This window comes from Osmerus mordax, chromosome 1 (assembly GCF_038355195.1).
Source record: "Osmerus mordax isolate fOsmMor3 chromosome 1, fOsmMor3.pri, whole genome shotgun sequence".
Lineage (NCBI taxonomy): Eukaryota > Metazoa > Chordata > Actinopteri > Osmeriformes > Osmeridae > Osmerus > Osmerus mordax.
The window spans coordinates 10,949,216-10,974,647 of record NC_090050.1 but is presented as its reverse complement, the minus strand read 5'-3'; the positions used below and the strand labels follow the sequence as shown (position 1 = coordinate 10,974,647).

The 25,432-nt window shown below is 45.1% G+C and overlaps 2 protein-coding genes across 3 annotated transcripts; one reads left to right on the top strand and one right to left on the bottom strand.

The window, feature by feature from the left end:
* Positions 1–60: 60 nt before the first annotated feature.
* Positions 61–14,197, bottom strand: rtf2 (replication termination factor 2). Its single transcript, XM_067260077.1, has 9 exons — positions 14,047–14,197; positions 13,598–13,692; positions 13,305–13,398; positions 12,996–13,135; positions 12,058–12,136; positions 3,229–3,339; positions 3,060–3,114; positions 1,212–1,289; positions 61–1,048 (listed from the first exon to the last, which is right to left on the bottom strand). Exons 1-9 carry the CDS (start codon positions 14,113–14,115, stop codon positions 855–857), a joined length of 915 nt encoding a protein of 304 aa, XP_067116178.1. The 5' UTR covers positions 14,116–14,197; the 3' UTR covers positions 61–854.
* gcnt7 (glucosaminyl (N-acetyl) transferase family member 7) lies at positions 4,508–10,252 on the top strand. Of its 2 annotated transcripts, XM_067259948.1 has the most exons (5): positions 4,508–4,803; positions 5,843–6,090; positions 6,228–6,984; positions 7,306–7,401; positions 8,882–10,251. In XM_067259948.1, exons 2-5 carry the CDS (start codon positions 5,881–5,883, stop codon positions 9,130–9,132), a joined length of 1,314 nt encoding a protein of 437 aa, XP_067116049.1. In that variant the 5' UTR covers positions 4,508–4,803; positions 5,843–5,880; the 3' UTR covers positions 9,133–10,251. The 2 variants fall into 2 exon arrangements, with proteins under 2 accessions (XP_067116049.1, XP_067115980.1); XM_067259879.1 differs by lacking the exon at positions 4,508–4,803 and having other exon boundaries at positions 5,833–6,090; positions 8,882–10,252.
* Positions 14,198–25,432: the final 11,235 nt, after the last annotated feature.

Below are 25,432 nucleotides of genomic sequence, written 5' to 3'. Positions count from 1 at the left end.
TGCAGGGGAATTGAATGCCTTCAACAATAAAAATATGCCTCAGACCTGAACGCATTGTGCAATAGTAGACCAATCATTTATTTTTCAATATATTTGTAAATACATGTTCAAAACATACTTACAATTTTACTTCCAGAGGTGACATTAATAGCATAACAAGTATGTGAGTTTCATTAAGAGTGCTGTTTAAGGAGAAAAAGACCAATACTAGTTCTATAAAATAAAAAAAGCCTGTTGTTGATATCAATGGACCATACTCGATAAGCAAACTTATACATCATAAATGGTGGTTACTTTTGAAAGATCAACAAAAGTAATTTTAAAAGTATATTGCAGTACGGCCAACGCCTTTTTCCGGTTAAGGCCACAAGCATTGTGTTGCATCATAAATGGTGGTATACCTTTGAAAGATCAACAAAAGTTATTTTAAAAGGAAAACAGCTGACCCCGCATCCAATGATCCACAAATATTTACCTTTATTTTGGAGAATAGCCTAAGGTGTCTCCAAAATGAGAAGTGTGTAAATAAATGCTGTCAACATTCTAGTGAGGCATCCACATTTATATAAATGAAAATAAAACTTTCACTGACAAGATTCACCCCCCCCCCCTCTCCTCCTTCCCCACAATAGAGAAAACATTCCCCTGAGCACTGGTCATCTGAAAGATGTTGAATTTGAAACAATGAAAATTGAAGAGAAAAATGTGATTGTTCAAACGGCCCTGCTTCTTATGACCTAAATAAACATATCTTCGCAAGCGCATACAGAGCTACAGGGAGAGCAGGTACAGGCATTAGGGGGTCTATATCCAGACCTAATTGGTCTTGGGTTTGACAGGGCAACTGGGTCTATTTAGAAATGATACGGGGTGTGAGTGACCCAGTTGGAGGTCTGGGCTTTGGTGCGTTTGGCAGAGCTGTGAGAGGTGAAGAGGGACTTGTAGACCTCGGACTTCTCCTCCATTGCCTGGATAGACCTCTTGCTCCCAGGACCCACTGGGGACTTCACTCCGTTGGAAGAACTGGCTGATCCAGAGGGTCCTGCTTCTGCAGGAGAACAGAAGGAGCAGAGAGGTTAATGCCTAAGGTCAGGAGAGTCATACAAGTCCGTCCTGATCGGGGGACTTGTCATGTAGCTGTTGCTGGATGTGAACGTCCGTCCTGATCGGGGGACTTGTCATGTAGCTGTTGCTGGATGTGAATACAATACCTGACTGACTGCTTTCCCCGTCAGTCTGGGTTGAAGTCTTTCCCTCCACAGAATCAACTTGAGAGGAATCTGGATTCTCTAAATACATATAAACACAACAACAACAACCGTGAGACCAGATAAATCACTAAGAAATGAATGGGCAGGTTTTCACTCGATCCCATGTCACATATTTGTTACACTTTTTATCCTTGATACAGTTGTTTGTTGATGATTGCTGTGCATTGTAAGAGTTAAGTGGTGCTGAGGTGTTAACAATATTAGAGTAAGTAAATAAAACATTTTTTGGAAAAAAAACTAGTTTGGGAAAGGCATCATAAATGAAAGGCGTTTTTTCCATAACTTGCCTACATGCTTTTCTGACAATCGCTTCTCTGGACATCCACTTATCAATCCCTAATACAGAATGTTCCAGAAATGGTCCATGTCTACTCGTGCAGTGGGTGCAAATCCCATATTTACTAATTTCACTCTCAATGCATACAAGCCCACAATGTCTCCCTTGTAAAATCCAAGTTTGGACCAAGTTGTCATTCTTCCCCCAACGTTGACCGTGGCTCTCTGTCACAGTATCTTAAGGACTGTGTCACTAATCTGGGGGTCAAGTTTGATACTGATTTTAAATTTGAGAAACAGATCAGTGGTGTAGTACAAAAAAGCTTTTATCAACTACGTCAAATAGCCAAGGTAAAACCTATTTTATCAAGACCTGACTGACCTGAGAAATTAATCCATGCTTTTATTACGACTCGTCTTGATTATTGCAATTCCTTGTACATAAGGATCAGTCAGACTTCCCTTGCCTGTCTGCAGCTTGTGCAGAACTCTGCTGCACGCCTGCTAACCCAGACCCGCAGGCGTGAGCACATCACTCCCATCCTGGCGTCCCTACACTGGCTCCCTGTGTACTATAGAATACATTTTAAACTTTTGTTATTTGTTTTTAAATGCCTGAACAACCTTGCTCCACCATATTTAACTGATCTGCTTCAGCCCTACTGCCCATCTCAATCCCTAAGATCAGCCGACCAGCTGTTGCTGACAGTTCCTAAAATGAGGCTGAAACTCGGAGGTGACAGAGCATTTGCCGCTGCTGCACCCAAGCTTTGGAATAAGCTGTCGTTTAATATCAGACAGGCCTCCTCGCTCCCTGTTTTTAAATCTCTTTTAAAAACGCACTTCTACTCCCTTGCTTTTAACTTCTTAAATGTTCCGTCATTCCCTAGAAATCACTTGCAGTGAGCTTGTTTGTTTGTGTTTTCTATATCTATTTATTTTATGTATTTTTATGTCTCAATGTAAAGCACTTTGACTTCCCCTGTGGTTTTTTAAATGTGCTATATAAATAAAGTTGATTGATTGATTGAAGATAATTGCATCAAAAAGAAATATGATGTCAGCCAGTCCCATTTGCTCTATAAAAATGAAATACTGTACATTATTCAAGCAACCCTGCTGCTAAGTTCTGTACTGTAGAATTTGAATGACTGGCGTCACTGTATCAGTATATTGCTGTAAATTTAACCGGCTTCATTTTTTTCATTATTATTTTGCTTACAAATGAATACTCCGTACAACCAACGCCTTTTTCCGGTTAGGATCACAAGCATTGTGTTGAAAAGAGTTTGAAACAGGAAACCCCCAGAAAGGTGGCTTTCGAGGTGAAAACTGTCAGCAGCGAGAAAGAGGACTGAGCATGAGAGAATTATGACAGAAAGAGGGGGGTGGAAAAAGTGAATGTTCTAAAAGTAGGTTACCACTCATACTCGGAACAGTGAAAAGGATGTGAGCAATCCTTTATCCTGAAGTTGGTGTCGGAAGTGGGTGCAAAGTCTCCAGAAGGCCTACCTTTCGAATCCGACGCTTTAGAGACACTCTCAGACCCCTTGCTCTTCTTTGATTTCTGAACAAGAAGAAAACCAGTTTATACGTTTATAGGGTGCTTGAAGAGGAGCGGCCCTATGTCCACTAGCTGGACGGCTGGTTGGAACTCCGCTTTATTTAGTCAGTGGTGTACCTTGGTTTTGGCCTTGGCCCTCTTTTCCACCATCCTCTTCATCAGTTTGTCCACGTCATCTTTGGGGCCATTGAGCACCACCATATCTCCATCTTGGAACGGGTCTCCACACTAGAGCAGAAAAGGACTGAATGAATATCAAGATATTTCTCCCCGAAAGGAAGTCACAACCTATTTGATTCAGATTAACTCATTATTGACAGAAAGTAAAGTCACAGCAAATTGTATATTTTGCAACTGCATCATCAGGTTGTGGGTATACTAAAGCACGGTGTTAACCCAATTGTGACTCACACTACCATCAAGGTCTAGCCTTTAGGTTTCAGCTGACAGTTTCCTATGGTCCCAGGTAGAGCTTGAAGTTCAATGGCTGTAGAACTTAATATAGTATGTTAAGAATTCTACCCTGAGGCATTTAAATGCTAATAATAGCCTACTCCTAATTCCTTTAGAACAAGATATATTTTGGGTTCTATGCTAAATAAGTCTCAAATAACCAAATGTGAGAGTTACTTATTACATCTTGGTGTAAAAGTATTTTTTTGGAGTGGACTTTGAACAATGACACAAATCCCTGCACCACTGGATTCAAACTGTGGAGATTTAGGTCGAAGACTTTAATTTAGTTAGAAACGTGGAAAAAAATGCACATTTCTTCTGAGGTCTCATTTTCAAAAGCAGAGATACCAGTTACACACACACACATCTATTGTGTCCCAGTAGTGGGTCACTGTGACCTCTAGCCATGTGGTATGTTAACACAAGAGCGCTAATCTCAATCGCTGACCAGGCAGCCAACAAACACGGCTGTCGCCATTACTACTGCAAGCCAAACAGCCACCCAGCCAGCCAAACAGCCACCCATACGTCCAGCCCGCAAGCCACACGACCAGACAGAGATTTCATCAAACAAACCAAGACACAGAGACCTGCTGTTATCGAAGAGAATACGTCCATTTCCTACAACCCCTGCAGCATTACGGCAAAGGAAATACACTGGGTCAGTCGACATAGTTACACCGCAGTTTATAGAGGGAGATAGACAGACATTACACCGGATGAAAAGTGGGGGGGGGGGGGGGGGGGGGGAAGGGAGAGAAAGTAAGAGGAAGGGAGAGACAGTAGGAGGAAGCGGTTGGTGGGTGGAGACTTGTCTGTAAAAAGTGTGAATGTGTCAGCAAGGCAACCAGGCAGAGCCAATCCCTCCAGAGAGATGCACAGCGAGCACCAACGTTTCCAGAGAAGAGCACGACCACACGCACGCACGACCACACGCACGCACGTCCGCACACGCCCCCACAGAGCACGGGCAGTCTCCCGGGCCGGCCCCCGCCTAAGACAACAACAACATAACCGAGAGTGCAGCCTGGCAACACACACCACTGTTTCAGCTCCAGCCCGTCCCCGCTGCTGCTGCTGCTGCCACTGACGACCATGGCTCCTGTCCTCCTGAGTGTGCGTCTGGACGGAACCCTCTGACTCGGACACCGCGCACCATGGTCGAGGCCGTGGCTACAGCTCATGTTTAAACCCCCTTTTTTGCATGGAAGGAGCCAGGGATTAACTGCCGTTGAGGTGAGTGGCCGTGGGTCTTTGGGTGTGTACAGTGGGGTCAGTTTCTTTCTATTTGTTCGTTTTTTCCAAATCAAAATGGAGGAGGCATGCTGTTTTGTGTTTTGCGTTCACGTGAGATAAAATGGAATTATTAATTCTGCTATTTTAGGAAGCAGTGCATACTTGGGTGCACTTCAGCAAAGGGTTTGTTTCGACGCTCACTGGCTTTATTTAAATGACAGTGAAGGGAGTTTTAATAGCCTCTTTCTCAAAACAACATTTCTCAACGTCAGTTTAAAAGTTTGATATCCTGGGATTACGTCAAACATCAACTTCAAATAAATAATTATTACAGCAGCTCAATGATTGAAATCATGCAAACAACAGACTTCTTTGTCCTTGTGACAAAGTCAGCCAACGTTCAGATAAATGACTGATGCTCCATTCTTCCCCTATCTTTAAAACCATGTGGATAGTGGAGATGAAATCATGTCTGTGTCATCTTGTCATGTCATTAGACCAAGATACATCATTTCATCACTTCTATAGCAGACACAGTGTCCAAATCTCACCTGTGGGTTAGGCAACGGGGTTTGGGTGAATACAATTCTCCAAGGTGCTATTAGTCAACTCCCTTGAGTAGTGTTGAGACCCAACACGGGGGGGGGGGGGGGGGGGGTATAGTCACCCTCTTTTTTTTATAGAAAAGGAATAGTCTGTCTGTGAGCAGTATTAAACTGCAGGTACACAGATACGCAAAGCTTCAGCTGTGTCAACAAAGATAAATATTATTAGGAATCATGGAAATGATCTCTACCAACATGGATTCAATATGCAAATCATCATGAACAAAAGGAGAACATGTTTAAAGAATTTAAAGACGCACCTCCTTCCTGGTTGCTGCAACTTGCGTTCAGCCACAACCGTGATTCATTTTCAAAGCTAAGAGCAGGTTTAATCTTTCACCGTCTGTGAATCAAGATTGGAATACTGTTCCTGAGGAGTACTCACGGGTCTAGTCTTGGTTGCGATATGGTAATTGTGGCCGTCATGGTTACAGGAGGTTGCAAGAAGGGGTTGGTGTCGAGCCGGACTACTATGCTCCAGCTTGAGGGCACCAAGTGCAGCTTCTTGTTCTGCCTGGGAATCTGCATTCTCCTCTGCTCTGTCATCTACCTGAGGACCCGGACTCACGCAGGCCCCCATGCCCAGAGCGGGCCTCTCAGCTGCAGGGCCTTCTCCCCCTACTGCCAAACCTTCCTCCCCAGCACCACCGACGAAACACAATGGCAACACCGCGACTGCAAGGTTGTATGTCTGTATGCCTCCATTTGTATCGTCTGCCTGTTTTCATTTCATTCGCCTGAGGAATGCCTGTGTGTGATAGTACAGTGAATATCTATTCTAAAAGAGATATGCATGGTGTGCCCCCCCCCCCCCCCCAGGTGGAGAGTGAGGCGGGTCTTCTGGAACATGTCAGCGGCCAGGTTCTAGACTGCCCACAGCTGCTCAGAGACCTCCACTTCATCACCAGCTCTTTGAGCCGCGAGGAGGAAGACTATCCCTTAGCCTTCATCCTCACCGTCCACAAGGAGCTGGCGCTGTTCATCCGCCTCTTACGGGCCATCTACGCACCCCATAACGTCTACTGCATCCATGTGGATGTCAAAGCCTTGCCGGAGTACCGGGCCGCCGTCGAGCATGTGGTGGGCTGCCTTCCAAATGCCTTCCTGTCCAGCCGCAGCGAGACGGTGACCTACGCAGGCTTCTCGCGTCTCCAGGCCGACATCAACTGCATGAGGGACCTGGTGAAGTCGCCGGTGGCCTGGAGGAAGGTCATCAACCTCTGTGGCCAGGACTTCCCCGTCAAGAGCAACCTGGAGCTAGTACGCTACATGCAGAGCAAGGAGTGGAGGGACCGAAACATGACCCCTGGGGTCAAGCAACCCCCAGTCATGAAGCACAGGACCGAGTTCCATCACCGGGAGGTCATGGGCTCTCACGTTGTCCAATGGGGGAAAGACCAGAAGAAGCCCCCACCCCATGGTCTGGAGGTTTACTTTGGTACGGCTTACTACGCCCTAACCAGGCCCTTTGTGGACTATGTTCTGGAGAACCAGGTGGCCCGCGACCTACTAAAGTGGTCCAGAGACACTTTCAGCCCCGATGAACACTACTGGGTCACATTGAACCACATCAAAGGTAAGATTGTGAAAGGAAAGTAGATTACTACATTTTGGCTCGGTGGAGGGGGAATTAAGATTAAGTCAACATAGTCTCTTTGGGGTCTCTTTTATCATAGACACTAACCTTAGAGACGCTAACCTTTGCCTGGAAGCCAAAATGGAACATAAACAGGTTTCAAAGCACCAGATAAAATCTTGACTTACACAATACAAGTCAACCATTGACTTGGTGGCTATTTCGATCTGTTGAGTGGTCAATGACTGTTCCTGCGTTATTAACGATGACTAATGTAATCCGAGATTGATTTCTGGTTTGGGATTGATGATGTTCTTCAAGGAGTACCAGGAAGTGACTTAGATGGAGGCTGGGATGGAGCGATCCGGGCGATAAAGTGGAAAGATCAAGAGGGAACCGCACATTTTGGATGCAAAGGTAAAATGCTTGTACAGCAGCCTCCATTTTAGCTGGGCTGCTGACTGTCCCATCATCGTCTGTTTCAACCAGCTTTTCAATACATGCAACTCTCCATATTCTTAGCTAATCCAAATGCATAATGCAACCCTTCTGTCTGCTTCTTTCTCAAGTAGCTTTTTCGTTTTTTCCAGAAATTAGACAATATTTATCCAGGGAGTACAGTTAGACAGTGGCAGCGCCATAGATATAGCACTTAAGAGAATAGTTATGAAAATGGAGAGAAAATGTAAATAGGGCGCATTAAAAAGAAAAGAACGAGATAGTAGGAGAAGTGTGGTAGCATCGTGTGCTCCTCTCACATCGTACTTCTTATCATCTGATTGAGCGCACTTGGCCTGTTCAGCACCATCGCTGTCAATCAGCTGTCGTTGTCTGTGATGTTGAAAATGTTTTACTTGACTGGCAAACTGTTTTCTTTGTTCGTAAATACAAATTTGTCAAAAAATGTGGCTTTTCTTTGTGTTTTATTTGACATATAGGCTTACTTGACTCAACAAGTGACACGTTATAACATGTGCATTCATCAGATATTTAACTGTTTTTTTTTAATTTTTTTTTTATGACTTGGTAGCAGAGGGCCCCCGTGATGAAGCTCCGCCCCCACTGTACTGAGAGTCTAGCTCCGCCCCTGGTTAAGGCCGAATCCCATTTCTCCGTCTTACCCCTACCCCTTAGTTTTGTGCGTTCACGTGACAGTAAGGGCTATCCCCCCTTACCTCGTTTTGATCGAGGGGTAGGGCTAAGGGGAAGGGGTAGATACCCCTTAAAACCAAGTATTTTCAGGAGCTTACTTGAAACCAAGGGGTACCCAGAATACACTGCGCAACCGGCAACAATGACAAAATTACGACAGTCTTGTTTTGTACTGTACATATATATTTTCAACCATGTTTTTAATTGAAACGTTTTTAAAAAATCGCTCGTTTGCTACGCTAACGTTACATTGCTGATTGGCACATCAGTCCCGCATTTCTCTGACTAGCTTTGAATGGACTCCATGCATGTCTACAGTTTTATTCAGTTCCATTAGCAGCGAATTTTGTTTGAAATCAGGGCATAACACTACTTGCTTTGGAGACATCGATACGTGGTAGATGACGTAACCGTAACCAAGTGGTGTCTCATTTCATAGGGGTATGTTTTCACCCCTAGCTGTTACACCCGGTTTCGAGGGACACGGGCTAGGGGTAAACGAAGGGGAAGGGGTAATCTCCCTGCTCAAGCTCTAGATTGGACTACAGATTAGAATGTTTATGCAACCAGAGATAATGGGCCTGCAGCATTGCGACTTTGTTTTAATAGTGTTTCCCTCCTTCCGTGATGATGTTATCGATCCTCGTTCCTCGCTCCTCAAGCATTTCTCATCCAGTCCAACCCCCCCCCCCCCCCCCCCCTCTCAGTATTTCTTTGTGTTTACGAGTGAAAGTGTCATTGGCAGGTCGATACGTCAGGGACATCTGCATCTACGGTCTGGAGGATCTGCAGTGGATCATCAACAAAAACAGCATGTTTGCCAACAAGTTTGAGAGCGGGAACTTCCCCGTGGCCCTGGATTGTCTGGAGCTGTGGCACAGAAACAAGGTCCTGCAGCAAGCCTCCGTTCCCATAGAGCCCTCCTGGCTCCTGATCGCAATGGGCAACGGCATTGTCTCCACCAGCAGTCCTTCCAACGCCACCGCGGGACTCTGAGACAGCAGCAGGTCATCCGGCTGGAAGACTGCGGAGCTACTATTAAAGACATGGCCCTCCAGAGATTGAAGCTACTTTTCTCACAGGTTTGAAGCTCGACCCTGCGCTAGTGAAAGCTACTATCAAAGGCTAGACTTGATTGTATGTGTGGTAGCATGGTCCTTCAACCTCAAATGTCCTGATGATGGCCATAATCTGGGAAGGTGATAGAGGCAGTTTGGGGAATCGGGCTTTTATGAGACAGAAACACCATCTAATCAGGATACTGGCAGCTAAAAGTGGAACCAGGCTCCAAATGCTAGCATGAGCAGGCTTATTACAAACACACAAAAAAACTAGATCTATTTTCCTAAATTCACAATATACTGAAATCTTGCACAGATGATTAGACTGTGAGCACCGACATATCTTGTTTGGTTGAGACGCTCTGTGCTAAAAATAGGCTTGGTGTATCACTAAGGGCAGAGTGGCTTAGGGGATGGCGCAATAAGAGACTCTCCAGAGTTCTCACACACGTCACAGGGGGCTATGGGGAATGTAGTCTGCGCTCACAGAGGCTAACTACAGGGCCATGTAGTCTGCGCTCACAGAGGCTAAATACAGACCCATGGGTATTCAGTCTGCAAAATCCAGCTCATGTCATCTTTTTTTTCTTTTCTTTTCTTATTATATATGTACTCTCTGCTGCTAGGTTTGATCCCCACTGTAAAGAGACCTAGTACGTATTGTTGAATCCATTGCTACATTTTCTGGTGTTCGTTTTCAACGGCCCATGGCTACAACTCCTGTCATAAGAATTTGTCCTTGTTTTAAGGATTCAGCCATTTTTTTTTAAATGAGCAGTAACAACGAATTGCTCACGCAATGCCTTATAGCTTCTGCTGCTAATAACAATGGAAGATTGCTGTTAAGGTGAACATAGATAAGATGTCTTTATTTATGGTTTTATTTATTGTGAAAGTAAATCATGTAAACAAAAGTCCACTGAAAGTAAACTATGTTATGAGGTAAAATACCTAAACTACAGTGGCCTGCTTTTAAATGTTGTTTTAAACTATTTAAAGAAGAAAAAAGTGAGTCTTTGTAGAAAATGTACTGTTTTTGTTTGTTACATCGGAAGTCGAATAAATGCATTTTAAAAGTGCGTTACACCTTTCTGACACGCATGTGCAACAAGGTAGTCCGCTGAATCCTATCAGCTCACAGGAAGTCTGGGAAGACGCAATAGTAGATTCAGTGGCTATCTGGTTTCCATGGCATTCTGTATCAAAGCACTGCAGGCCAGCTGGAGCTGGATTTTCCTGCCATGTTGCCAAGACCCATTGATTGTCGGAGTGTGCTCAGAGACGAACCTTCTTGTGTATCCTGTACCCTTTTATCCAAATGACCTCTCACCATAGTTACTGATTATAATGAATAACCAAACTAGCTGGAAAAGGAGGAAACAGCTTTGTCCTGGTTACATATTTATTCATCAGTAACGTCCAAATAAAAATAATACTACTTTTGCTCTATTTCCAGTCAAAGCACAAAGACTGTGCGGTTCACATTAAATCATTGTATACTGCGTAATGTAACCCTAATCCTAAAGAAAATCATCCATCTGAAGGTATTTCTTCATGACAAACAGCAGTTCCCGGTTTTAAGGGTTTCGTGTTCGTCTGAGAGACACATGGGACATGAGAACACACAAGAAACTCAGATACCAGTCGTGCCTCATAGCATTAATCATTCACTACTGTGAAAAACCTGGACTGGGGTCTAGATAGGCCTGAAGCAACAGAGCATTGAAAATGCCTCACTACCACCCGCTTCCTCTCCACTGGAGTGACCAGGAACGTGACCAGGGAGAAGGATACACTCGCTACTTACAGTCACAAGCAAAAGACCAGTAAGCCTTCATAAGCAAACACCGGGATTTTATGATTTCATTATATATTGAACCCTAGATACAGTACTCCTTGATACCCTAGAACCTGAAACATAATTGGGTAAACCTTTCATTCTCAGTTCGGGGTTTCCCGCAGCACTTTTCAGTTAAGGCGGTCGCCTAAACAGCACACGCCTGACGCCTTAACTACGTTGTCAAAAAAAATTATTCTGTTCAGTTTAAGGTCGTATGCAGGATGTTTACGTCGACCGCATGTTGATGCATGACCTTTGCTTGTCGCCGCCTGACGAGATTCTTTTGAATAGGTAATAAGGGAGTCAGGTGGCTGAGCGGTGAGGGAATCGGGCTAGTAATCCGAAGGTTGCCAGTTCGATTCCCGGTCATGCCAACTGACGTTGTGTCCTTGGGCAAGGCACTTCACCCTACTTGCCTCGGGGGAATGTCCCTGTACTTACTGTAAGTCGCTCTGGATAAGAGCGTCTGCTAAATGACTAAATGTAAATGTAATTCACAGTGTAGCATATGGTTAAAACCCTGTGTTGTGGAACCTGCTAGAATTCGTATCATGCAATAGGACACACTGAACATAAGATGTGATGACTCCATCTGCTTTCATGTCTTTTTGGCACAAAATATTCCGCCATCTAGTGGACAACGAGAATACAGAACGTGAAAGGCACAGATTTGTGGTGGGGGAGGTGTGTGGATGATTGTAATCCACCATTATGTTAAGAGGTACACTGGCCACAGGTCATGTAGAGATGAGGGAACAGGAGAATCCTGACAGAGCTACATCCCTTCCTTTTGTGAGGTGGAGAAAAGAAGGGGTGTTTCTTTGTTGTATGCCAGGATAGCAATTAAAGGGAGACCGCAAAATGAAACACATTCCTCCCTGTTTCTAATACCCAACAGTAATACTGAATACTGGAGTCTTCATAACCTCCCTGTGTAACAGGCGGCACCACAGATGAATGACAGCCGTGTGAGAGGCGGGTGGACATACAGTTTGTGACTGTCTCATTGAATGTCCTCACCTTGTGGCAGATCTCCGTCTTGACCTCCTTCAGAGCCCGTTCAGAGAACACACAGCCACAGGTCTGCAGGTAACAGAACCTGAGAGACAGGACATCACAGAAGAACAACATTAAAATCAATATTTATCCCAATTTAATGTTACTATACATACTTACTATACCTTATATACCTCGTATTTTTTGTATACTATTAATCAGTAATTAAAAGTATGCAGCTAGGAACAGTCTGTTTCAGTCTTTAAAAGGAGATTAGAGTCCTGAAAGAATGTCCATTTGTGTTCTTGAGGAAATTTGTAAAAATGTAAACGAAATCTAGGCAGTTTACAGTTGTATGTCCTCACTTAAATAGGAAGGGATGGGAGACCATTCCTCCACACAGATACTACCCAGAGTCCTTGGTCCTGCTTGTCAACTCTTCAGCTCACCCCACAAGCTCTCCATAAGATTTAGGACAGGGGACTCACTGTGATGGCCTTTGTAAAAGCTTATATCTATAGTAAATTAACCATCTTCCTGTGGTCCCAGTTTTAGCCTTTTAGTAGTTTATAGACATAAAAATAAATTTGAACATAAATAACAAAGCTAATAAAATTATATTTGATCTGGCCAACCATGTGTGATGTGATGCTTTGCTCTATATGCTCCGGTTTTGTTTCATGTGTGACTTTATGCCTGTGCTCAAATAATACATTGATTGATAATCTAGAATATCCTGGAACTCTATGAAGTACATGTATCATTGCAAGGTCGCCAGGGCCTTCAAATGTAAAATAGCCAAGTAACATCAAAGATCCACCACCACCCCTAGTCTAGAGCCTCGAGACACTTAAGTTAATGGCTTGTGGATCACTTGAATGTCTCGTCTTTGAGATGAACATCGGAGCAGGGTACGGCACTCATATACAGGCCAGGAGGAGGACAGAACAAGGGAGCCTTACTTGTGTTTGCCATTCATCTCCAGGCCCACCACAGGGCATATGAACATGGAACAGTGCATGTCTTCATAGCGGTCTCCCTTGGTGTTCCTCCCCTCCCCCTCCCAGGAAGGGTTATCAGTAAGGTTCAGCTCTGTCACATCCTAGAACGTTGGTGGAAGTGGGGGGAAAGCACATACACAAACCTCATGAGCACAACCTGAACCATAACAAACATTATGGCTTGGTTGCAGACATTGGATTGTGTGTCCCTGCCCGGGTGAACAAGGAGAGGTGGATAGAAGTGTATACTTGATACCACACAGAGCATACCTTGATACCACGGATGTGTGTTGCAACCTCAGTGTTGGGTCTCTCTGCTGTTTTGTCTAAAAGATATTCGATCACTGCATCTTTGTTGAAAAGCCTATAAGCACATATACAACTTGTTAGCTTGGACAAAGAATGTGTGAACCCTAATGCAAATAAAATATTAACTCTCAAACCATTTGAGTAAGTCTCAAACGGATCACTTTATTGAAGAGGGCTGTGATGAGGCAAACACATCAGGAGCGTCCAGTAATGGGATGATGTAGCTAGGCTAGTCAAATGCAACAGAAACTCACCTTCCGAGATCACAAGCAACAATGGGACGCCGCAGTTTTTCCTGGCTTAGGGCACAGTACTTCCACTTGGCAGCAAGCTCTGCGTTTTTATCAACCTAGAAGTAGTAGTGAATACAATATTGCAGAAGGAATTACTCGCATACGACGTTTTGGTCGAGGCAGCCAATTTAAGTTTAGGCTAGCTCCACTGGTTGGAGCAAAGCTAGAAAGCTAGTCAAGCTCTATGGCTAGTTACTAACACAGCTAGCTAGCATGGACAGGGTGTATCTAACTCCAATACATATTTAACTCTACTGTAATTACACATTCATTTTATAATTTATAATTTTATATCGAAGAAGAGTTGATAACAAGAGTTTGGTCTATGCTGTTAGGCTAACACCGCTAGGCTAGTGATAGTAGTTTAACTGATGACGACACAGACACGTTTTGATGGCCAGCTAACTTACCTTCTCAACTTTCTTCGGACCTTTTACCAGTTCGTGCCTTTTGGGAATAGTACCTCCATCGCACCCCATGCTGACAACTATCGTTAACTTGCTATCAATGTTATTTTCCTGAGATACGCTAGCCAACCGCTTGCTCAAAACTCAAACAGGAAGTCCGCGAAAACTGTAAACAAACAAAGAAGCACACGGTAGGTTGTATTGAAGGGTCTAAAAACATGAGGAAATCTGGATATCGCCCTCTAGAGTCAGGTTGAATTGATTCAGAGACAAGTGTGTAGTTCTCCATTTTTACCACAGTGTGACAGCATAACTGTAATTTTAGGAGGTTGCACCAAGTGTTTAAGTGGCAGTAGTTCCAATTCATTTGAGAATAAGTAGGCTATGTAAATATGTAAATGTGTGGTTGGTATGTACTTTTCTTATTTCCAGAGGAGAAATGTAACTCCCATGGTCACAGGTAGTCTATTTCAGTTAGTTTTTTTTCTGCATTGCGGCACCCCAAATGGATCATATGTATATTTTCTCATACATGGGCCCATGTGGACCAAAAGACCAAGGCGATGCCACTGTGGTCTGAGGGCGTCATTTTCAGCTCACCGTTTTTAGGCCGGACTACCTCACCACAAGTGTGGTTCCAAACCTTCAGTTAAACATTCTTTAAAATTACATTTCCTTTCACAAAACCACTTATATTGATTGGGTGAATTGAATAATGTTCAAAGGTCCATCCAATGCATCATCTCTCTATGATAGTAGCCTTCAATGCATAAGGTAAGTGTCCTCATGCTGGCTCTAAAGCCTATTGTAACAGCGTTTGAGATGAAAGTTTCCTTGGAAGATAGCTCAATGAGTGCTAATGAGATCTGTTTCCTGTGCCTTGCAGCTTTCAGATTAGTTTACCATCGACGCTCCAGTCCGAGAGTGACCATTAGTTGGAGGAATGGTACCTCAGTGGAGACATCTGTGGCGGTGTGATTGATTTGCGATGGTAAAGTCACACAAAAAGAAATAAGTAGCTGAACTTCATTTATGGCAAGAAATAGACCAGCTGGGACATGCCTCGGTCTTAATAATCAATACAGATATTTCGAATATGCAAAACAATCTGAATGAAAGACACAAAGTACTGTATTTAGATAATAATCCATTAGGTCGGGTTCGATTCAGTCCTTCCTGTAATTCAGAAATTGTGTTATGTGTCTTATTGGATTACCTCTCTCTCACACAGCTAAATGTTTTGAGGTATGGATTTTCATTAAATGCAATGGAGTGCTATCTCTGTTAGTAAACTATCTTTGTGAGAGTGGCAATCCCCAGGCTAGGCTAGTGCAAAACAACACCTTCAAAACTCACAATCCACGGTGATGCCGAGATGAATCATTGTGTGTGCTTTGCCACAAAACAATAATAAAATGCCACCCAGTCGTGGAATATAAATGCAATTACAAATACAACATCAACCACGAGACCAAGAGGTCATTCACAGGGTCTGTCAGGCAGGACTATGGTAAGAGTGTGTATACCAACCACTGCTTATATACATCTGCACTGGGTGTTCCTTTATAGGCAACCTCAGAGGTCCACAGCACCAGACAGTCATTTCAACTCATCCTCTTCGATTGAGAGTCTGCATGACTCTTGCATCTCACTGAACCCGACCTTAAAGAAATGCATGTATGAAATGCATTCCTGCCCCACGGTCCACCCCACCCCACCCCAACCACCCACCCCCCAAGTGGCCAGGGTATGTTTGTGAACTGATGATGAATCAAGCCTGTCCAATCAGCCGTCTTCTGGCCCCACACTGTAACACAATCCACCTGAAGCATCCCACCAGTTTGCAGAGATGAGGGCAGCATTAATTGCACACATCAGACCTGGCAGAGCACCGAGTCAAATGCATTTAGCGTTTCTAATTGGGGAGGAATCGCTGTGTTTGGATTGGCACGGGTCACTAGTTAAAATCCGGCTCCAGCTTCCTAGAGATTGTAAAGGACTGTTTGAAATTCCGAGGCCGCTCCGTTCCTGGCCTTTCAACCCCAAGACACAGAGTTACCAAAATACTTGATTACATACCTGATTTTTATATGGGTTCAAAAGGGATGGTCCATGAAATGACACCATGCTGGGATGACACCATGCTGGGCACAGGCGCTTTCAAGAATATGAGACGTTTTAAAAACCTATTTTATTGCTGGGCACATTTTCTAAAGCTTAAAGTATCTCCTACACTTTCCCATTGAAGCAGGCTACTATAACTAACAAAAACGATAAATGTATTTTTCACGTTTTTTTCACATGAATAAATCAAGCAATTGTATTGTATGCTAACCAGATTCAAGTTCATGAACTATACAATAAACACAAAGATTCAGTCTCTTCATGAAGATTTTAGCTACTGTGCACAATTTAACCACACTCCTCGTGTCAACCCTTTCTGTGTTTACTTTGAAAGCTATACTCATGTCGTTGAGATGAGCTCATTTGGAAACTCATTCCTGAACAAATTTTTCTAATCTCTTGGTCTAAGGAAGATTTCATGTGGTTGACCAAAACTCACTTTCCTCTTCTATTTAAATGAAAATTAACGACTCAATATCTAGAGAGTTTTCTCTGTCCTGTAGGTCTGTTTATTCACCCATTTTATTAGGTTAGCTGCTTTGTAGGTCTGTTTTTTGCCCTTCTATTCCTTCATTTCCATGTTTCTGTATTTGAAGAAAAGTGGGTACACTCCTAATGATGTGTCTGCAAAGACAACCCAGGCCTTTGCAACAATATTTACTTGCCAGACGAAGGCATGGACAGTCAATGGAAAATCAATGGTGTCTGTGGCCAGGACACACTTTCCCCCACCTGGCCACATTTTCACCAGCCTTCACTTTGTCATACTTTTCCACTGTGACAAACCACCAGAGTCTGTGCCACACACAGCTTACTGTCTATCAGAACAGAGTGGCTGAATGGAACAAACCCTACAGCTGGCAAGCTGCTGAGCTCCAGTCACGTCTCGTTACTCTGACAAGGGACCAGAGGGCTCCTGACAGTCGATTGGCTGGGATGTGGGTTCCCCGGGGAGACAGGGACATACCTGTGGCCATCCTGTGTATTCTGCGGGCGCGTGGTGGGAATCACCCATCGGAGGTCGTTTTAGCCAACGTGTCCATGCCAACCGCCCCATACACCTCAGTAATAACAAAGCTCCTCTCTCCTGCCACGGGATGATTGGGGCACGTAAATGAGCCTGTCCTTCTATATTTAGGTCAGCCTCAGACACATCGGACTGGGACGTTGGGGGGATTCCATGTACTCTGGTGTAGCATGAGCTCAGTGCTAACTTTGACAACAGCCCAAAAAAGCCATTTTGGGTAGCTGAAGTCGCGTGTGTTTTTCCCCTCCAGTGGGTCGTTGAACGCGAGCTCTGGAAGCCTATTGTGCGATTGGGTCTCCTGAGTCACATCCACTTTACTCTGTTTATTTCTCCTCGTGCCTGAGCCATATGAAACCAACCACTGCTTGGCTTTCCGCGTCCTGATGTTCTTACCAGTCCCAGCCCGCCCCGCGGAGCTCTCCCGTCGGCCGCATCCCCCTCCGACTCTCTGCCGAGACCTCTCTCCACGGGCTTCTGGAGGAACACGTGTTTTTCATAAGGGTCTTTGCGTCTGGCCCTCGCATAAATGTTTAGCAGCGTTCCTTCTGGGAGAGGGCCTGTCTTTACTGAGGAGCCTAATCAGCTGTAAATTCGGTTTTAAAAAGGCAAAGGAAGGGATGGAAAGAGTTAATCTCCAAGGCCCATTGCACAATTCTTTTCTTCAAGTGGAAGGAGGGGATGACGAAAAGAGAAGAGAGAAGAAAAGCTCTTGGGTTTGACAAATGATCTAATAAAGAGGGAGGGAGATTATAGGCTGGGTGCCCGCCGGGAGAGGAAGTGGAGCAGTAAATATTTTTAAAGGCTGTCAATAAATTTGTAGTGTTGAGTTTAGAGTGGAGTACAAGGCAAAAGCCAGAAATGGGAATCTGTGCAGGGACAATTGAGACAGTGTACACACAGTGTGCCCAGTACCCATACATTGGTAAGTTGGACTCTTATGATGAGATTGAGCGGTGTTAAACTCACAGATACTGCATAAAGTGGTCACCACAAAGCCTTGGGACTGTGACACGTTTGCACTTTTGCTTTGACGTGACGACAATGACTGCAGGTTACAGTAAAGACAGTTAGCTTTATTTGGATTCATGTGATGGATTTGTTTGGATTCATATCAGATGCACCATGAAGGAATTCCATCACATTTTGTACATAGTCCTTCCCTTTCAAGGAACTAGAGGTTTTTGGTAATCTGGCACTACATCATTGTTTCTTTAGGCAGGTGTATTCATTTTTAAAGCACTTGTCAGAATGTTTCACATGGATCAATCTTTGTCCATTGTAAAATGACTCAGAGGAGTCATTTTACAAGCAATTGCCTTTTTCCTTTGGCACAGAGTCATTCTGTGCTCTGTAAAAGAGTCTCGTCTCACTTTCCCACACCTTTCAAACAGGCTTGTTAGTCATCAGCCAATTAAAGCTGATTTAGAGGTTCACCTGCATGTCTCGTGGCAAACGTGGCCCAGGGCGGTGATTTCCAGTGGCTGACCCCGGTGATTGATATGATGATGAGATAATGACGGACAGCCACAGGTCTTACCTGCAGCCAATCCACACCGGCGCTGCAAGAGTGATTGTCTAAATACCGTGACAAGAAATAAGTTTATGAGGAAGGTCACTGTTTTCAGGAATCATTGGTTGATTGTGCAGAAATATTAAGTTGTATGATAGTACATGTAGACATGGCAGTATTAAAGCTTGCATTATCTTTGTGTTTTTCAGAGATTATGCTGACTTTTAGGACGGCGACTGATGTTATATGATGTCACCAGTCAGGTTCGCATATAGGACATCATACTCTGTCAACAAATCCCTGAAGTTTGGATTTGGGCGAAAAATCCAGCCCCTATAACTACAGTGCACACTAACCCTGCTTGTCATCACTGATAGACCCAACAGAACAAATCAGATTTCCTAGACCTTCCACTCTCAGGACATGAAGATTATTTCAGTGCAACTCCCACTCCCATTATTGCACAGTCATTCAGTCATCTCCTCAATTAGATCTGCTCTGTGGAGCTATAGTTTGTCTCTGATAAACAGACAAGGACAGTCTGCTGAAGGATGTATCCAGCTTGTCCCTGAATGACGGTTATGGGTGGAGTGCAATACACAGTACCCTACCAGTGGAGTCAAGTTGGAAACATTTACATCCTGTGGTCTTGGATACATAATTGTGTAACAGTGTATTTGAAGGCTTGTGTTAATTACGCTGTGATATCAAATGACAAAGGGAAAGTGTACACACACACATACACACACAAATCCACACACGCGGCGCACACACAAATCCACACACACTAACGCAAACAAAAGAATTCCCTGAAGGGATCAGAGGGGTGCCAGCTTCCTGATATTAACTCAGATTTGGACTCTCAGAATCTGCTCAAGTCCTTGTTTGATAAGCAGGGGCGGAACCTCACCTTCACACTCACCAGCTGCCTCTCAGCCCCCACATCCTGGTTTCTGGGTTTCTCACCAGGCCTGTGTGGATCTGCTGTTGTCAGGGTAGCGGCCCGGCCAGAGGATTGGCATCTCCAACTCATTTAATATCAAGACGTATGATAGGCTGATAACAGGCCGAGGTCAGGGGACCCTCTGTGTGACACGTCTCTGTAATCCTTATTTACATAGGGGGTCTTGCTCAGATTCATGTGTACGTAGTTATTGGGAGAAATGATATCGATTTTCTTTCATGACTTTCTTCTCAAATTCAAAAGTAACTAAGATTTGTGTTATCCTCTTATCATAATAGTGATGAGAATAAAACTGAAACAGTCCCGGTGTCTCCATCTCCATAGGCCATCTGTGTATGTGGTCAGGCCGGCGGCAGGTGAAGTGTGCTGGGCCCGGCTGGGGTCCTGGCCTGGGACCTGGCTGCCTGCTGCAGCTACCAAATACACGTCCCAACCAATCAGCATCACAGCCTCCGAGGCCTGACTGAAGCCTGACAGAGAAGCCGTGCTCCTCATCTCGAGTTTCTCCTCTGCTTCTCTCCTCACCTCCACACACCCAACTACGTTCCCCCCCGACCTCTCTCTCTCGCGTCCTCCACTCTCCAGGAATGTGGGGCCGCTTCATACGACGAGATGGGAAATCGGAGGCGGTGAAAGTGCATGCGGAATGATATTCTAGATGCACAAGTGTATTTTTTGATGGGCAATTGAGTTTTCGCTAGGCCAGTTGTCTGTCTGCCAGGGTGGGCTGAGTGCCTCATGTCCTATTTCTCCCTGATCGTCATGTGTTGAGTTGAGTTTGGCTGCTCCTGCTGATCGTTCCTTTTGGATTGAGTGGAGGTTTTCCTCTGTGCCAACGGAGCTCTCTCAGTCCCTCCCTGGAGGAGAGAGCCGAGGGCTGACTCCCCGACGTGGGAGAAGGCTTCGTGAAGCGGAACTTCATCTCAGGTCGAGTCCATGTGTCGAAATGTTGCCTGTTTGTCGAAATGTTGTTCAATTCAATTTGACCGAGGATGTGGCGGCAGGATTGATTTCGTCTTTGACGTCGTGCTGTTTTCATCGGAAACCAGAGGATCCCACTGGGAAATATCGTTAGAATCCTGTTCTTCCTGGTACCTTGACTTTTTCGCACTCTACGCACCCGCGAGCACGTGCACGCACGCACGCTCACGACACAAGCTGACCTCCGAGCGGGAGTGTCTCCTCCCCATTTGTGTCTGCACCCTGTGTTCATCAATTAACAGTCCACTTGCTATGCAAAAACAAACAAGGCCAGCTTCCCCAGAAAGCCCCGTCAAAACAAACAGAGCCTAGCATGTCCACGCAGCCTCGTCAAATCAAACCCAGATGTCCGCTTAACCATTTCGCCTCTCTTTCCGTACCCCCCACCCCCACCCCTACCCCCCCCCCCCTCCCCTTTTTCCTGTCTGAGATTCCTCAGCTCTTGGATTGGAACGGCTGGTCCTCGATGGTTGTGATTTGCCACCCGTGTTCTCCCCAGCTCACCAAGAATTTCCATTTTTTCGTTGAGCCGGCACGTACCTCCACGGACCCTCCGGAATGATCCCAACCGTTTGAGGTGCAAAACAAGAACCAAATGGTGTGGAGTGGGCCCAAGAATTACACCGCCTGACAAAATAAGTGTGCCTCGATCTGATGGTCCTCTTTGAATCGTTGCCATGGGCTGTCTGCGTTGGAGGAGCTGAGCTGCACCTCTGTGTTTACCCTAGCAGAGCTGTCGTACCCTCAGCTACCCTCTCCAGGATCAGCGCAGTCCTGTGGCCCTATACAAACCCTGTTCAGTTTTTATCCAGAGAGAAACAGACAGCAAGAGAGAGAGAGAGAGAGAGAGAGAGAGAGAGAGAGAGAGAGAGAGAGAGAGAGAGAAAGAGCCAATTTACTTTTCCACCCCAGTGCACATTCTAGAGTAGCAAAACAATACGAGGCAGGCTACTTTCCTTTCTCTGTGGAAGAAGAAAAAAGCGCTGCCGTTCTCACCTAGCCTCTTTAATCTGAGAGACAAATAGCCTCCAGTGTTGTCCTAAGAGCTTAGGCACAACTCAGGACGGCTGAATGGGTCCTTGGAGACCAGCAACAGAGAGCATGAGTCAGTGTTTGAAGTCTGGATCTTGAGGGGCAGTAATTTACAGCCTTTTTTACCCCTTTGTCCTTTATTCTGGCATAATGGAAGTCATCTCCCTCCTCTCCTGGCCAAGTACAAAGTGTTGTGCTGTGATGGGGGTCAACTCCTGAGATCCATGGGACTCATGAACCATGGTTTTGAACAGTAACAGAGAAAATGTAGTTCTGTTTGATTGAATTTAGCGAACAATGACAGGTTTGACCTCTTTCAGTGTGGAAAGGTGTTGTAGTCCGCTAAATGTCGAAACCAAAAAGAGAACCATCGAAAGATTCTGTTGACCAAGTATTGACCAACCCTTACCTCTCCCCCAAAACCGTTCATGTCCAACCTGGCTTGCTGTGTGTTGCTGTCCAGTCTGCGGTCGGCATGGAGTACTAGGTTTATGAAAGGGGGGCTGGGGGGCTGCAGGGCCTTGAAGGGGACACTTGTGGGAAGGAAAAGGTCTGATGGCGAGAGATCAGCTTGAGTAAACATTCAGGTTAATGAAGCTCAGTGGGCCTAATCCCCCCTCCCTCAACCCGCCATAATCCCCCGGCAGGAGCAGGACTTGTCAATCATGCAAGGCCACGGGGTGGGGTGTGTGTGTGTGTGTGTGTGTGTGTGTGGGGGGGGGGGGGGGGGATAGGAGGTGGCTGGGGAGGCGGGGAGGCGGGGAGGGGGGTAGTGAGGGGTGGGGGGCAGGGCGCAGGCCTGGTAAGACTAAGGAGGAGAGTGAGGGGAGATGGGTGGGATCAAGTTGGGGTTTTCAGAGAAAGGATCTTTGCTTTAAAACATACGAAGGGAGAAGGTGGGAGCCCCGGGTCTGGACCAGGGCTTGTGGGGGGGGGGGGGGGGGGGGGGGGTAATCAACAACACATGAGGAGCATGAGGAAGTTCCAGCTAAAGCTCCCCAAACACTGACATCACATAGTGTGGTGGAGTTATCAGATATTGAACACGCAGTGGTGGAAGCTTGGCTTTCATTCAGTGAACATACAGAAATATTGCAACAAAAGTAAGTATATGATAGGTGGGTATTCCATAGTATTTTCATATGAACATGCAGTCTGTACGGTTCAAAGATTCTAGTAAGCACTGTTCAATATGTACTGAAATGTGCTTTTAATTCATAAAACACCAGAACTCCACCAGTGGCCACACTGTCTCTCTCTTAGTGTCACTCGGCCCTGCAGTCAAATGAAAGGCTCAACACCACCTCATACTTACCCCTGAAGTGTTTACAAATCAGCCGGCGAGTGGCTTCTGCCACTTCAAAAGAGCCTAGCTGGGCCCAAGCAAAAGGCAGGCGATGGTGAGATTGCCATCTTTTCTACCTCAGTGGGATTTGTGCACCGTGACATGACAGCCACAGGGAACGGGCGGACCGCTCCACTCTGCTGGGACCACATCGATGTGGAGCCAGTGGCACAGTGGGCTTCCTTCAAAGAAACCTAAAGATATTCACACCGTGTATAAGTATGGTATAAGTATACAGTTTGTTACAATAATGAAAAGTGTTCTTTCAAAAGTTTGTAAGCAACTTTTTCTAGGATAGGAAAATGGCAATAAAGACATTTTTATTTATGTTTTCAGTCGGACCAATGAAAATGTTACTGGATAACCAAAGTACGTGGAAAGCATATTTAATTATTTTTTTATCCAAATCTTGCGCAAGCTATGGTTGAATATGAAATGTATCACGATGCATCCTTGCATGCCTTGTGTGGGGGCAAAAAAGAGTGAGGCCACATTAAAGAGAGGGACATGGTGATTCTGGTTACTGGATACCATACCATTTGAACCGGTTCCTGATAGTTTTTCATTTTATCATGGACAAAAACATCACTAAAATGTACAGTTATTGAATTTTCATACCCAGAATATGATAGAAATGGCAAAAAAAAAAGTCAGATAACTGAGAGAAAAATCAATGCCAAATTTAACACGGCAGAGAAGTGGGGGGAAAATAGTGTACAACTTAATAACAGAGACAATGGCTTCTCAGTGGACAGCTATCGCTGGGTGAGTGATATTGTGAGGGGGGATATATTAAATGGTCTATGGCATAACACTGGGTGAAGGAAGTTTGCGGAGGTATTTTATAGGCCATTGATGGCATGACTAATTGTGTAAGTATTGGTTTACTGGCCATATCTGTCCTCTCTCTGTTCTCACACTTCTCCCTTTTCTGTCCTTCCTCTGGTAAAACGTTTTTTTTTCTCCCTTTCTTGCCTCACCAGAGAGGTAGAGCTGCTGTTTTACTACAGCTTATATAGTGATGATGGTGATTTATGCCCCATAGTCTCGCCTCTCTTCTTATCCCTGCTCATTGGGTTCTCATAAATCAGAGATATGTAGTCAGCTTGGCCTCATGCCACTTGTGCCACAGGCACACCTCAGGGGACCCGGAGTGGCCAAAAAGCACGGGAGAGGAAGAAAGCAAGTTAACATTTCGCTTTTTCGTTTTTTTTTTTCTCGACAGACTGTCAGTGACTGGCATCCATTTCTGTCTTTGTAAACCAGGAACAATCTCCCTACAAAAAAAAGGAAAATCTGCAACTATTTATTTCCTTCATACTTTGCGGGAAGGGAATGTTGGCTTCCATGTTCCTGCAGTGAGATATTTGTGAGTAAAATAAGCCCTCTTCACACCACAAATACCAGTAAGACTGGGTTGTCTGAATGCTTCTGTCAGTAGACTGTTTACTAGAGCCAGATGGCAGTAAGAGAGAAAGAGCTTGGTAGAGAGAGAGAAATTGATAGTGAGTGAGAGGGGAGAAAGAGAGAGAGCGAAAAACAGAAAGAAAGAGAGAGAAAGTCAGTCGGGTGGGGAAAAGAGAGAGAGAGAGGGTTTCCCTGGCATTGGTTTGGACTAAGAGCCTCATCCACACACAGACACCGGAGGGTTTCTGCCAGGGCCCCCACTGCTGGCACTGGGCCAACGTCAACATGGCACCGTCCTGGTGCACGTGTGGCACCATGGACTCCCCGCCCCGCCAGCCTGCTTCTTCTTCTGTGGTGGAGCTGTTGTGCACAGCGACAGGACTGTCTGGGATGCTGGAGGCCCTTCACTCACAGAATTATCTCACCGGGGGCCTTTTATTATGGCCTGTGCAGTTATTATTTTTATAAATGGCCAGTATTTTCATCCCAAATGCCAACGTTCATTGCGCACAGCTGTTTCTCCTCAGCCCTTGTGTTTTCTTAACTTAAGAGGAGCTTTCGCAAAATGGCGTTCCGATATTTTCTTCAGCATCCCCCTCCGCCCTCCCCTGTCCTCACTGTCTATGCTTCAGAGACATTTTTTCCACTTTAGATTAAACCATAACTTTAACAACCATCGTCTCCCTGTCGGAGTGACAGGCCAGTACAATATGTCCATACTTATGGCTTTAAGACAGTCTATCACTTATACATTTAGAGAGTAAGTTGTAAATGTCTGGGATTTTCGCAGCAGCAGTCCACTCTCCACAGTGTGTCTGTGTCTGTGAAGCAGGACCCCGAGCAGAGAGGAGCTGTAATGCACCTGCAGAGTCCAATCAATAGGACAGCTCTGGTTACCAAGGCAGAGGGCAGATAGGCAGAGAGCGATGGAGAGATAGAGAGATAGAGCGCTGAGGAGATAGAAAAATGGAGAGGCATCGAGATATTGGGAGAGAGAGA

What these genes read in the sequence shown, in the direction of transcription:
- gcnt7 (XM_067259879.1), top strand. Translation starts at nt 5,833, where the DNA reads ATGGTTACAGGAGGTTGCAAGAAGGGGTTGGTGTCGAGCCGGACTACT. An exon ending in CACATTGAACCACATCAAAG is followed by an intron (nt 6,985 to 7,305) that starts GTAAGATTGTGA and finishes ATGTTCTTCAAG; the next exon opens with GAGTACCAGGAAGTGACTTA. An exon ending in CGCACATTTTGGATGCAAAG is followed by an intron (nt 7,402 to 8,881) that starts GTAAAATGCTTG and finishes TGTCATTGGCAG; the next exon opens with GTCGATACGTCAGGGACATC.
- rtf2 (XM_067260077.1), bottom strand. Translation starts at nt 14,115, where the DNA reads ATGGGGTGCGATGGAGGTACTATTCCCAAAAGGCACGAACTGGTAAAA. An exon ending in GGGCCAAGGCCAAAACCAAG is followed by an intron (nt 3,115 to 3,228) that starts GTACACCACTGA and finishes CTTCTTGTTCAG; the next exon opens with AAATCAAAGAAGAGCAAGGG. An exon ending in TAAAGCGTCGGATTCGAAAG is followed by an intron (nt 1,290 to 3,059) that starts GTAGGCCTTCTG and finishes ATATGTATTTAG; the next exon opens with AGAATCCAGATTCCTCTCAA.